This window comes from Microtus oregoni, unplaced genomic scaffold (assembly GCF_018167655.1).
Source record: "Microtus oregoni isolate MIOR12 unplaced genomic scaffold, Mior012 000002F_ref0000024, whole genome shotgun sequence".
Lineage (NCBI taxonomy): Eukaryota > Metazoa > Chordata > Mammalia > Rodentia > Cricetidae > Microtus > Microtus oregoni.
In genome coordinates, this window is record NW_024543061.1 from 79,294,027 (window position 1) to 79,306,634 (window position 12,608).

Consider the following 12,608-nt stretch of genomic DNA (forward strand, 5'->3'; position numbering starts at 1 on the left):
AAAAACTGAGGCCTCTCATCTCTGACCAAGAGGCAGTCTTAAAAGTAGATTTTAAGTACTTTAAGTACATTAAGTACAAAAGTACATTAAGGACAGATTCAAAAATACTGCAAATTAATTCAAGACCCAGGCATGTAAGTCCGCATAATAGATTTCTTTTATATATTTGGAGTCTTGACTATAGTGGGAATGCAAATCAATTTCATACACACTTATAAAAATGTCTGTATAATTACAGGGTACCAAATCAAGCCCACGGCATCCAAGAACTAGACTGAGAATTCCGGGGCTAATTACTCTCTAGGATATGAGGGTACAAAGGGCCTGGCAATCTAATTCCTTCCCACTGCCATAGGTGGTGGTAGTGGGTGTTGAGAAGTTTAAACACTCTTCAATTTCACATCTTCTATGCCACTAAATATTTGCCAACATGTCTTCTATGAACAGGCATACTCTAAGGAGCTGTAAATTCTACTCATTAAAAGTGATAGAAGCGACTGAAAGTGCAACCCTGGAAGCAGAAGCGCAGGAAAAATCGGCAGCCAGGGAACGGCACGTGGGCACCCTCTGACGTTTTGCTTTTCTCCTTTCTGTTTTGCCCACTGAATGGCGAATGAGCTGGGTATTTCTGACTTAATGAACTTTTTAATATTATGTTTACTATAAGAAAAAATGCCAACATTCCTTTGGACTGTTTATTGTATGTGTAACGAACATGTCAGGTACATTTAGTCACTCTCTGATGTACCAAACGTAAACGAACAGTGAAGAAGGCTCAAGGTTCTCACCCGCTTTGGAAAAGAGAGGAACACGACGATAACCTGTGGAAGAGGAATTGCGTCAAATTAGAAATAACAAACTAAGAGTTATGGCCTCACCTTGCTGGTGAGGAAGGTAGTGTCGTCCACTAAGCTTTTTACATAGTTAACACTGTGACTGCAGAGTTTTAGGGTTGTTTTTTTTTTTCAACCTAGAATGTTACTTTTCCATAAAAATGAAACATTTCCTAGTTTCTGTTCTAACTTCCAGAATTCTGAGTGTCCCTGTGAGGAGCCCACACTTCATGTGACTCCTCTTACAAGGACATCATGTTCAAAAGCTAACCATCATCCTTCTGCTTCCAGAAGACCCTGCCTGCTTCCCAGAATGCCTTGGCTGGTGATTGAAAAATGAGCATGCTGAGAGAAAGCCATTCGTAGCACTAAGGAAACCACTCTGGGAAGCTTACTGCACCATGCTGGCAGCCCCCCCAAAAATGATCCAAAAAGGTCTGGCTCCCAGGCTCCCAGGGCTGTGCTCAGGCAGAAAAGTGAGCCAGTGGTGTGCCCCCCCACCACTCCCCGACTCATGCCCATCCTTTATCTTCTTGTCACTTGTCACCATGACTACCTTTCACTAAAAGGGAAGAATTATGATCCTGGTGAAGAAGCACACACACCAGCTTCCCCTAGCATCCTAGCATGCAGCATCCCAAAAGCTAAGAACAGGTCTCTGCAGTTCCACGGAAGAAAAGTACACAGGTCCATTTACAACTCCCGTCATATCCCACTGATGTAGATGAAAAGATGGAGACATTTGATATGATCAAAGTGTGGCTTCGATAGAGGTACATACAAATGATAATAAAATCATCTTACATTTGAGAACATTACCTTTGTTCATGCAAAGAAGTGGTAAAGTGTACTGCCCGAGAAATTCATTTCCTTTTATAAAGCCTTGATTTTCAACAACAAAACGTATCAGTGCCAGTTCTGGCACTTGAACAATAAATGTAAACGTTTCATTCCACCGTGGACTAAAAGCTGAAATATAAAGGGGTACAAGAATATCATAGATACCTTAAGGAAAAAGCAAAAAAAAAAAAATAGGTCTCCACAATTTTTCTTTCTGACACTTGGGCAATAATTAACAACAATACTAATCTGTATTTCAGAGCACTTAAATATTTAATGTAGTCAGAGGGTAGAAAATCTTCTAACAACAATGATACTGTGATTTGAAAACTTTACATAGATTGAAATCCCATCAGGGGTTAGTACGTGGGAGAACTGTCTCAAAAATATCACACCGCTGTTTAGTGTTTCATATGACAAAGAGCAGAGCAGAGATGCAAGCAGGGACTGGGTCCTTCCGAGGGATGACTGAAGCTAAGACACTCTGCTCACAAGGAACTGGGGATGGGAGGAAGCTGGACGAGATAGGAAGAAATCCACGAAAGCTGGACAAGGAAGGCTGTGAGGTGAGCTCTCTGCCTTACTTTTCACTGATGATGATTTCAAAGTCTCAGGCTGATAAATAATTTGGGACTCCAGTAAAATAAACCTTCCCAATCAACCAAATACCTTGCCACAGCAAGAAATCCATGTGGTTTTTTCTTTTTCCAACTTGACCCAACTCACTCAAAATTTAGAACCTGAGTTCATGGAGTCAAGATAATCACATACAGATAAAAATCTGTGCTTATAGGTCCAAAGGTTGAAAGAGAAATTACACCTGTCCAGGTACAATGACAAACGTTCCAAGTCATGTCAATATTTTTGTTATTTTTAGGACCACTGATAAATCCGTGAATAGTTATAGTGATACCTATGACATCTATAGTACAGTTACTTGGTCACCTTTACCTCACCTTCCTGATCTAACTGTACATGGAGCTATTCACATAACAACCGGGTACAGAAAAACCTCACGTCTAATGTCCTCACGTCACCATTTCTTTATGAAGAGCGTGTCTTAACTACAGTCATACTGCATAAGGATCCAGTCCCGGCTGGTATCTCTGCTTTACAATTTGTCACACAAATCCCTAGGGAGTGGTGTGACATCTTTGAGGCAGTTTTCTCACTTGTTAACCCTGATGAGTTTCAATCCATATGAAGTTTTTTTTAAAAAAAAAAATGGTGTCTATCATTGTTGTTATAGGGGACAGCCCTGAGTGCATTTTTTGCCTTTGGAAACAGTAAGTTAATTATCTTATCTTGGAATAATGACATTGGCCTAAGAGTGGGAATATTGCCATAGAGTACAGGGGTATATTTAGAGTCGATTCTTTACAGACACTTGGAAACCTCTACAGAAAATCCATATTCCGAGTCATTGGTCTCCTATAACACCATTTCATCCTGTGTCCTACCTCCCTCCCTTCCATCCTCTTTATCTGATCTCTGTGACTCCTTCATAAACACATCTATGCAAAAGTAACTTGTAACTTTTATAGAGCATGCAAAATATGAGATTTGATTGGTGAATCTACTTTGCATGTGTGACCAAACTGATGAATTAGCTATGCCTTCTCCAAATATGACATTTTTCCCCAGACATTCAAATCTATAACTACACTACCATTTTTCTAGTAGTCTTACAGGTTTTCCTGTCTACCATCCTAGATCTTTACTCCTCCAGGGTGACTCAAACATATACCCTCCATTCCTTTCTGGATGGCACCATCTTGCTTGTAACTTGACTTCTATGACTTTTAAGCACTGACACGGTATTTCTCATTTCTCTATCATACTTTCCCCCCACCATTTCCTAAAAAAACAATGCCCTTTATTCTCAGTACCTTATTCTTCTGTAGATGTCTTAATTTTATCCATTCCTGTAGAGAACTCCCTAAGAGCAAGCCTGGCTTTCAAAACTGCCCAAGTGAAATCTCAGTACAACTTGCTCACTTCATTGTTCACTGTTCTTTATTAAGCATCCCATATTCACCTACCTTGAGTTTCTTGACTTCTTCCTAGTATCTCATAATTGGGTCTTCTTCATGTTTGAGAGTCATGTTGTTTTTTCTTCTTTAAGTACCTTTGCCCCCAACTGTGAAAAAAATTTCTATCCTTTTCTTTATAGACATCTTCTGGTGTTCTAAAATTGCAATACTTTAGTAAAACAGGAGTTCAAGTCTGATGTACCAAACTGAATTTCCTCAGAGAGATTCCCACAAAACCCAGAGGTTTAACAAATATTCTGACTAAATTCTTTTTACACAATTTTTTCTAAGAATTTTTTTTCCTAAAAAAAAGGTAAATTGTTTTCTAAGTAGTGGAAGAGCTCACCGTTATTCTTAACAACACGAGTCTGCTGCTTCACTTGGTCATTTGGAACGCCATAGACTTCTATCACCACTAATGTGTCCGTTTTGCTAGAGGACAAGCTAATAGGCAACTGGATCCCACTGATGAGCTGTTCAAACACAGATGAGCAGAGGGACTTAGCTGAGCGGGAGACTGCGTCACCATTTCACCCTAATCTGATGACATAGCCCCAAAAACGAAGGCTCTAAACCAGTTGCTAAAAAGACTGAAGCTGGCAAATGATGGTAATCTTACATTTTAAGCCTTCTACTGTCAAGTATCATTAGATATTAACCAAGAATCTCATGTCCTCCAAGGGCATTTAGAGTGAAATCTGCAGTGCCCAAGGAATGTAATTCATTTGTGTGTATTTTCATTTTTAAAACATAATCATGTTTTGCTTATTCAGTGTTACTATTTTTTGATAATTTGCACTGTGTTTAAATTCATTCTACATATGCTGAAATATTTCAAAGAAATAAGACTATTTTAAAATATAAAATATTGCACCACATTATCTTCATGATAGCATTTTCTAAAAGAATTTACATTTGGATCATTTATAAAATTTGATATTATCTGCTGTTATCTACATTACCTTAACAAGGAACTGGAGACTGATAAGATCAACTATCTCATATAAAAGTTAAAGTCAGGAATCAAAAACATACTTTCAAAAATTACTGGTTTTATTTGTATTTGTATTTTTTATTGTCCCAGCTAATTTATTGAAGCAAAATTGTGTTTTTGTTTTAAGAACAAAGTGAACATAGAACATTTAAAATGTGACGATTTAAGGTAAGAAATAAATTTCCAAACCTAAAACCCCAGTTCTGGCTATAACTACTGTTGAAAGAAATATACTTCCCATATGTCTCCTGGCTACACACCAGACTTTCGAAGGTCTCCTCTCCACAGCCATCTGTTGACCAAAGCTCACTCAAAGTATAGCAGCTAAACTTGAGGAACCACACCAGGAGGCAGGAGAGAAGAGGGCCAGCTAGACATGTGCTGACTGTTGGGTAATATCTTTTTACAGAGACACTAGCACACTTTCAAAAAACTAGAGATAGAACCCACAAGTTCCATAAAAGAGTTGAATCAACCCTCTTACAACATAATCTTCTCTTGAACATTGTATGTGTCTACACTGAAAGAGGAAACTTGACAAGCAAAAAACCACAAAGATGCAACTAAAAAACTGTTTAAGATTCACAAGTTCCAGTTCTCCCTCCTTCTGCTCCTCATTGGGACTTTGGGAGCTCAGTCCAGTGCTCCAGTGTGGGTCTCTGTCTCTATCTCCATCCATCACCAGATGAAGGTTCTATGATGATATGCAAGATATTCGTCAGTATTGCTCAAGGATAGGGTCATTTCAGGTTCCCTATTCTCAACTGCCCAAGGAACTAACTGGGGACCTCAGCTTGGGCACCTGGGAGCCACGAGGGATGCACCCACCCACTGAGACAGTGGAGCTGATCTACTGAGAGCTCACCAAGACCAGCTGGACTGTGACTGAAAAAGCATGGGATAAAACTGAACTCTCTGAACTTGGCGAACTATGAGGGCTGATGAGACGCAAAGGACAATGGCACGGGGGTTTGATCCTACGTAATGTGATGGCTTTGTGGGAGCCCAGCCATTTTGGATGTTCACCTTCCTAGATATGGACGGAGGTGGGAGGTCCTAGGTCTTACCACAGGGCAGAAAACCCTGACTGCTCTTTGGACTGGAGAGGGAGGGGGAAAGGAGTGGGGGGAGGGGGAGAAGGGTGGGAGGAGGGGGCGTAGGGGGGGAGGAGGGGGAGGGAAATGGGAGGCTGGGAGGAGGTGGAAACTTGTTTTTTTTTCTCCTTTTCTCAATAAAAAAAAACTGATTTAAAAAGAAGCACAGAATTTGAAAGACAGAAAGGAGGGGTATATGAGTGGGTTTGGAGGGAGAAAAAGGAAGAAAGATATGATGTCATTATATCTTTATGCAATCTCTTTAAAAAAGAAATAATAATAAAAAAAAAGATTCACAAGTTCCAGAACAGAAGTAAAAGAAAGATGAGAGAGAGAGAGAGAGAGAGAGAGAGAGAGCATGTCTCATCCAAAAATGACTGATCCTGTAGTAATGAGTCCCAGTGAAAACAGCATGGGAAAGGCCCCAGACAGAGTTCAAAAGAACAATTAAAAGTGTTCAGACATCTCAAAGAAGACAAAAGCAAAGTGTTGAATGAAATGTTGAAGTCAACCAATTGTATAAAATTTAAATTCAATACAGATAGAATAGAAAAAGATAATTCTAGAAATGAAAAACCCAGTAAGTAAAAAAAAAAGTAGAAAACCTCACCAATAAAATAAATAGATCAGCTGGAAAACAATGAATCAGAGCTAGAAGACAAAGTAGAGGAAATACATTACTCAGTAAAAGTGAATGTAAAATATATATGGAAGTTTGGGGACAGGATGTCATGAAAAACATAAGTTTTGAATTGTAGACCAAAAAGAAGAAAACCATAGAAAAGGCACCAAGAATACCATCAATAAAATCAAAGATTGCCCAAACCTAGAGAAAAGGATCCATTCATGTATAAGAGACCTACACAACGCCAAAAAAAAAACCAAACAAACAAACAAAAAAACACAATCTCTCAATTACATCAAAGGTTAAAAAAAAAACCCTACAAAATCTACAAAATGACAGGAATTGATCTTTCAGTAGTATAGCTCCTAATACTAATGTACTCAATTCCCTAATAGAAACACGCATTCTAGCAAAATGAATGAGAAAACAGGACCCTAGGCCAAGCTGTGGTCGCACACACCTTTAAGCCCAGAACTCGGGAGGCAAAGGCTGATGGATCTCTTGAGTTTGAGGCCCACCTGGTCTACAAGACCTAGTTCCAGGACAGGCTCCAAAGCTACAGAGAAACCTTGTCTTGAGGAAAAAATTAAATCACAAGAGAAAACAGGACCCATCTTTTTCCTGTCTCCAAGAAATTTACCTTATCATCAAAAAAGACAACTCCTTACAATAAAAGGATGGAAAAGTATTGTTCCAAACAAACAGAACTAGGAAATAAGCATGTGTAGGTATAACTATTCTAATATCTGACAGTAAATTTAAAATCAAAATAAATTAGTCAGAGAGTATAATGAAGGTCCCTTCATGATCATTAAAGGAACACCCACCAAGAGGACAGTACAAAGCTGAATGTCTACACAAAACACAGGTGCACCCAACTTCAATGAAGACATGCTACTATATTTAAAACCACAGATAAACCCAACACACTGATTATGAGTAGATTTAATTCCAACTCTAACTACTAGACAAGTTATCTTAGTGAAAACTAAACAGAGAAACTCCATATATAAATCAAATGGACCTAACACATCTACTGTTGTGGAATAGTATTTTAAGGTGTGTTGCATTTGTTTATGTTGTGGGAAATTTGTTTAATGATGCAAAGGTATGTAACATTTATTTAATTCTGTGAAGCTGTGCTACTTTGCCTATCTAAAACACCTGATTAGTCTAATAAAGAGCTGAACAGTTGATAGAAAGGCAGGATAAATAATAGGTGGGGCTGGCAAACAGAGAGAATAAACAGGAGAAATCTGAGAAGAGTAAGAGAGATGAAAGAGCAAGAAAAAAAAGGGGCCAGACCCCCAGCTGCACAGCCAGCTGTGGAGGAAGAGGGAAAGTAAGATTACAGAAGTAAGAAAAGGAAAAAGTCAGAGCCAAAAGACACAGGGGATAATTTAAGAAAAGTTGGCAAGAAAGACACTTAAGGAAATGTTAAACATCCTTAGCTATCAGGTAAATGCAAATCAAAACAACTCTGAGATACATCCTATACAAGTCACAATGGTTAAGATCAAAAACACCAATGATAGCTTATGCTGGAGAGAATGTGGAGTAAGGGGAACTCTCCTCCATTGCTGGTGGGAATGCAAACTTGTACACCACTTTGGAAATCAGTATGGAAGTTTCTCAGAAAATTGTGAATCAACCTGAGGACCCAACAATACCACTCTTGGGCATATATCCAAAAGACGCTCAATCATGCTACAAGGACACTTTTTCAACTATGTTCATAGTAGCATTATTTGTAATAGCCAGAACATGGAAACAGCCTAGATGCCCCTCAACTGAATAATGGATAAAGAAAATGTGGCACATTTACACATTGGAGTACTACTCAGTGGTTTAAAAAAAATGACATCTTGAAATTTGGATGCAAGTGGATTGAACTAGAAAAAACATGAGTGAGGTAACTCAGACCCAGAAAGATGAGCTTGATATATATTCACTCATAAGTGGTTATTAGAGAAGTTAAATAACAAGGTAAACATTAAGAAAACATACAAAGATCCACATGGAAAGGGGAACAGACAAGATCACCTGACAAAATTGGGAGCATGGAGGTTGGGGAGTAGGAAGGATGGAAGGGAAAGACAAAGGGAGAAGGGGAGAGGGGAAGAGAACTGGAGGGAATGGGATCATTAAGATGGAGGAAGGACAGAGATGAGAGCAAGGAAAGAGATATTTGAATTAAGGGAGCCATTATGGGACTAGCAAGAAACCAAGCACTAGGGAAATTTCCAGGAATTCACAAGGATGACCCCAGCTAAGACCCTAAACAATAGAAGAGAAGGTACCCGAACTGGCCTTGCCCTGTAGTCAGACTGGATGAATATCTTAAATAACACCATAGAACCTTCATCCAGGAACTGATGGAAACAGAGTGGAGACCTGCATCAGAGCATTGGACTGAGCTCCCAAAGTTCAGTTGAAGAGTGAGAAAAATAAAAGAATATGAGCAAAGAGGTCAAGACCATGATGGGTACACACACTGAAACAGTTTATCTGAGCTAATGGGAGCTCACCAACTCCAGCTGGATAGAGAAGGAAACAGTATAGGTCCAAACTAGTCCCTCTGAATGTGGGTAACAATTTAATGGCTGGGCAGACTGCAGGGCCACTGGCAGTGGCACCAGAATTTATCCCTACTTCTTGTACTGCCTTGTTTGGAACCTATTCTTTGGAATGGATACCTTGCTCAGGCTAGATATAGTAGAAATGGCCTTAGACCTTATTTAAAGCAATGTGCCTTACCCTCTCTGAGGAGTGGATGGGGAGGGCAGTGGGGCAGGGAGGTTAGGTGAGGGAAGGGGAGGAGGGGAAGGAGTGGGAACTAGGATTGGTATCTAAAATGAAAAAAGATTGCTTTTTAAAAAATAAATAAAGGAAGGGAGGGAGGGAGAAAGAGAAAGAAAGAAAGAAAGAAAGAAAGAAAGAAAGAAAGAAGAAAGCAAAGCTAAGGCCAGGCATTCATAAGTAAGAATAAGACTTTATGTATTTATTTGGGAGCTGGATGTCAGGCCCCTCAAAAGAGCAAAGAATCAAAAGAGTAAAGAATTAAAAAAAAAAACCTACAGATTGTTGTACTCAAAACTAAAGAAGACACTTTCTTTTTTTTATTTTTATTTTTTGGATTTTTCGAGACAGGGTTTCTTCATAGCTTTTTGGTTTCTGTCCTGGATCTAGCTCTTGTAGACCAGGCTGGCCTTAAACTCACAGAGATTCGCCTGCCTCTGCCTCCCGAGTGCTGGGATTAAAGGCGTGTGCCACCACCGTTGGGCATTAAAATACACTTTCTTCTCAACTGTTCATGGAAATTTCTCCAAAATTGTTGATACATTAGGACTAATTAAGTCTCAAAAATGTGAGAAAATTGAAAAAATATCTTGTATACTTTCTATCCCAGATGTAAGACCTGATCTCCTGGGTATGTCAGGGAAGAAAGTTGAGGCTGTACTTCAACCTATAGGCAAAAAAAAACAACTTTCTAAACAGGATCCTGACAAGACCGATGTAAAGACAAACAACTCATTAATGAGACCTCATGAAACCAAAAGGTAAAGGGTATCATCATTAAACTGAATAGCCAGTCAACAGAATGGGAAAAAATTATCAGCTATATATCTGGCAGGGAGTTAGTATCTACAAAAAGCTGTAAAATAATCAGACAAACAAACAAAAAACAACTAAATATCACAAAAAAAACTAGTTAAAAGATGTGGCATGGAATTAAATAGGGAGAATTACATTATATATGTGTATTCAATTCTCAAACAAAAATGTTATAAGCCTAAAGATGCAGTTATAAAAACTGAAGGATAGTTTCAATCTCTAAGGATAAGTATATGTTTGTATATTAATTACTCGTATAAAGAAAAAGAAAAGGAGAGAGGCAGAACAGCAAATATGAAGCGAAAGGAAAAGAAAACCCACTGACGTGTAACATCTGTTGTCTTAAACCTATACATTATGACATCAACTATACACTAGATGACTAAAAACAGTGAGCAGTCTGTATTCAAGGGGCAGAAATCCTTCAGCAGAGTTAGTCATCTGCCTGCTTAGGAAGTACATTGTTTATAGACCTTTCCTACACTGCTCCCAAATCTGAGGCCTTGCCAGTTAATGATCAGCTATTCTTGGAAAGGACCTTACCAAGATGGGGCCGTTTCATTTTAGTACTTTCTATGCCAAAGAAAAGAATGGGCTAAACAAAAACTCTCATTTCACAGGAGAAAGAATAAACTGGACGTGCTGATGGTCTTCATCAAGGACTTCAGGAAGCTTATGGCAAACCCAGGCCTTTGGGTTTTCAAGTTGTGCTCCCATAACCTGTGAGATCAAAGTGAGGAACTACAAACCCCCAAGTGCACAAGAGGAAGACTCACTCCCATGACTGTGGTGTGTGGCTGTAGAGACTGCTTCTGGGAAGACTCACTAGCCTATCTGAGTCCAACTGCTTAACACCTCAACATGAGATTCTCGGAATACACACCCAGAACACTCACCAGCATCACAGTGCACAAACTACCTTGAAACTCTATTTCCAGCAAGACAGCACAGATGCTCTGTGCTATTCTCAGCATGCAGCAGACGCCATCACTCATTCGATTAGCTTCCACATACAAAGCATGTGTTTTCTGTCAGATCCTGTCAACAAGGCTTGAACAGAGCACAGTTCCTATTCTTAAAGAATCTTCAGAAAGGTGGAGAATAAGAACAAGAAAATTAATATAATGCAGTGTGCTAACTTCTGTAATATGTACTTGTGTAGGTTGTGACAAAAAAAAATAATAGAAGGAAACTGTAAAATAGGAAAGAAAAAAAAAGAGGGGGACAACCGAGTGGAAAAAAGGTTTCCAAAAAGTAATGATTTTTTTAAGTCATGAGTCAGTTGGGTCATGCCATCTAAATTTAATCCCAGCACTCAAGGCAGAAGCTGATAGATCTCTGTGAGTTCAAGGACAACCTGTTGGCCTAGATAGCAAGTTCCAAGATAGCTATGATTGCACAGTAAAATCTTGTTTAAAGGAGAGGGAGAGTCCAGAGAGAGACAAAGATGGACAGAGAGATGGAGACCTGGAGGGAGACATGGAGAATTCAGCAGGAAAGTGAATGGTAAGGAGGAAGAAGACTGAAACTGAAGGAAGGAAATCCTGATCGTGGCCATAGAATACGTTAAGGCTAGACATGGTGAGACATGGGTACAGAGAAGTAAGCCACGCCTTGACTAGGACAGCAACTGGTAGGCAGAAATGAATGTTAAGTATTAATAAGATCATCATTGTAGCAAAACCTAAAGTTTTCTATGTAGAGAAGGACAGAGACAGGCTGTTTTAGTTCAGCTTCTGCATTATGATGACACAAACAACCTTGAAGAAGAGATGCTTGTTCAGCTTACATTGTGTGGGAGTCCAAGCAGGAACTTGATGCAGCTTACCACATCCACAGTCAAGAGCAAAAAGAATCAGTGCATGTAAGCTTGCTGCACAGCTTACCTCCTTCTTGTATACATCCCAGGACCCAAACCAAGGGGATGGTACTACCCCATTCAGCCTGGGTCTTACCAATGAGAAAATCTCTTAGGGCTGGAGAGATGGGTCAGTGGTTAAGAGTACTTGCTGTTCTTCCAGAGAAACAGAGTTTTATTCCCAGTACTTGCTTGGCTGCTTACAACTTTATCACTCCAGTTCTAAAGGATCCAAGACCCTCTTCAAGCCTCCATGGGCACCAAGCATACACTGGGTACATAGACATACACACAGACAATATACCCATACACATAAAAGAATAAAATGCTTTTTAAAAGAAAATCTCTTGTAGACATGCTCACAGATCAACCTAACCAAAATAATCTCTCCCTGAGACTGCCTTCCCTGGTGATTACAGACTAGGTCAAACTGACAGTTAAAATTAACCATCAAGTGGAGTGATTTGACATATTCAAAAGTCAAGAGCAGAGACTGAATGATAGATAATAAATTCCTGAAACAGAACAGCAGCAAAGGTAGCTAGACCAAGAGAATGGATAATGAAGACATGGAGTGGGCTAGGAAGAATTTAAAGATGGATGATATAGGAAGTGGAGGAGATGGATAACATCATCCTGGTTTCTGGTGTGAGCTGGTCAGACGAATGGTGCTGTTCATTGACCTGTCAATAAAATATTTAAAGTTGTATTAACTA

The 12,608-nt window shown here is 39.3% G+C and overlaps 1 protein-coding gene across 1 annotated transcript in view; it reads right to left on the reverse strand.

Moving 5' to 3' along the window:
• Nucleotides 1–732: 732 nt before the first annotated feature.
• Nucleotides 733–12,608, reverse strand: part of Plcz1 (phospholipase C zeta 1) — a 53,072-nt gene continuing 41,196 nt past the window's right edge. The window contains exons 11-13 of the mRNA XM_041644978.1: nt 4,053–4,179; nt 1,653–1,802; nt 733–821 (exon numbers count right to left, since the gene is read on the reverse strand). Of these exons, the coding sequence (XP_041500912.1) occupies nt 733–821; nt 1,653–1,802; nt 4,053–4,179 (366 nt within the window). The remainder of the gene's footprint in view (nt 822–1,652; nt 1,803–4,052; nt 4,180–12,608) is intronic.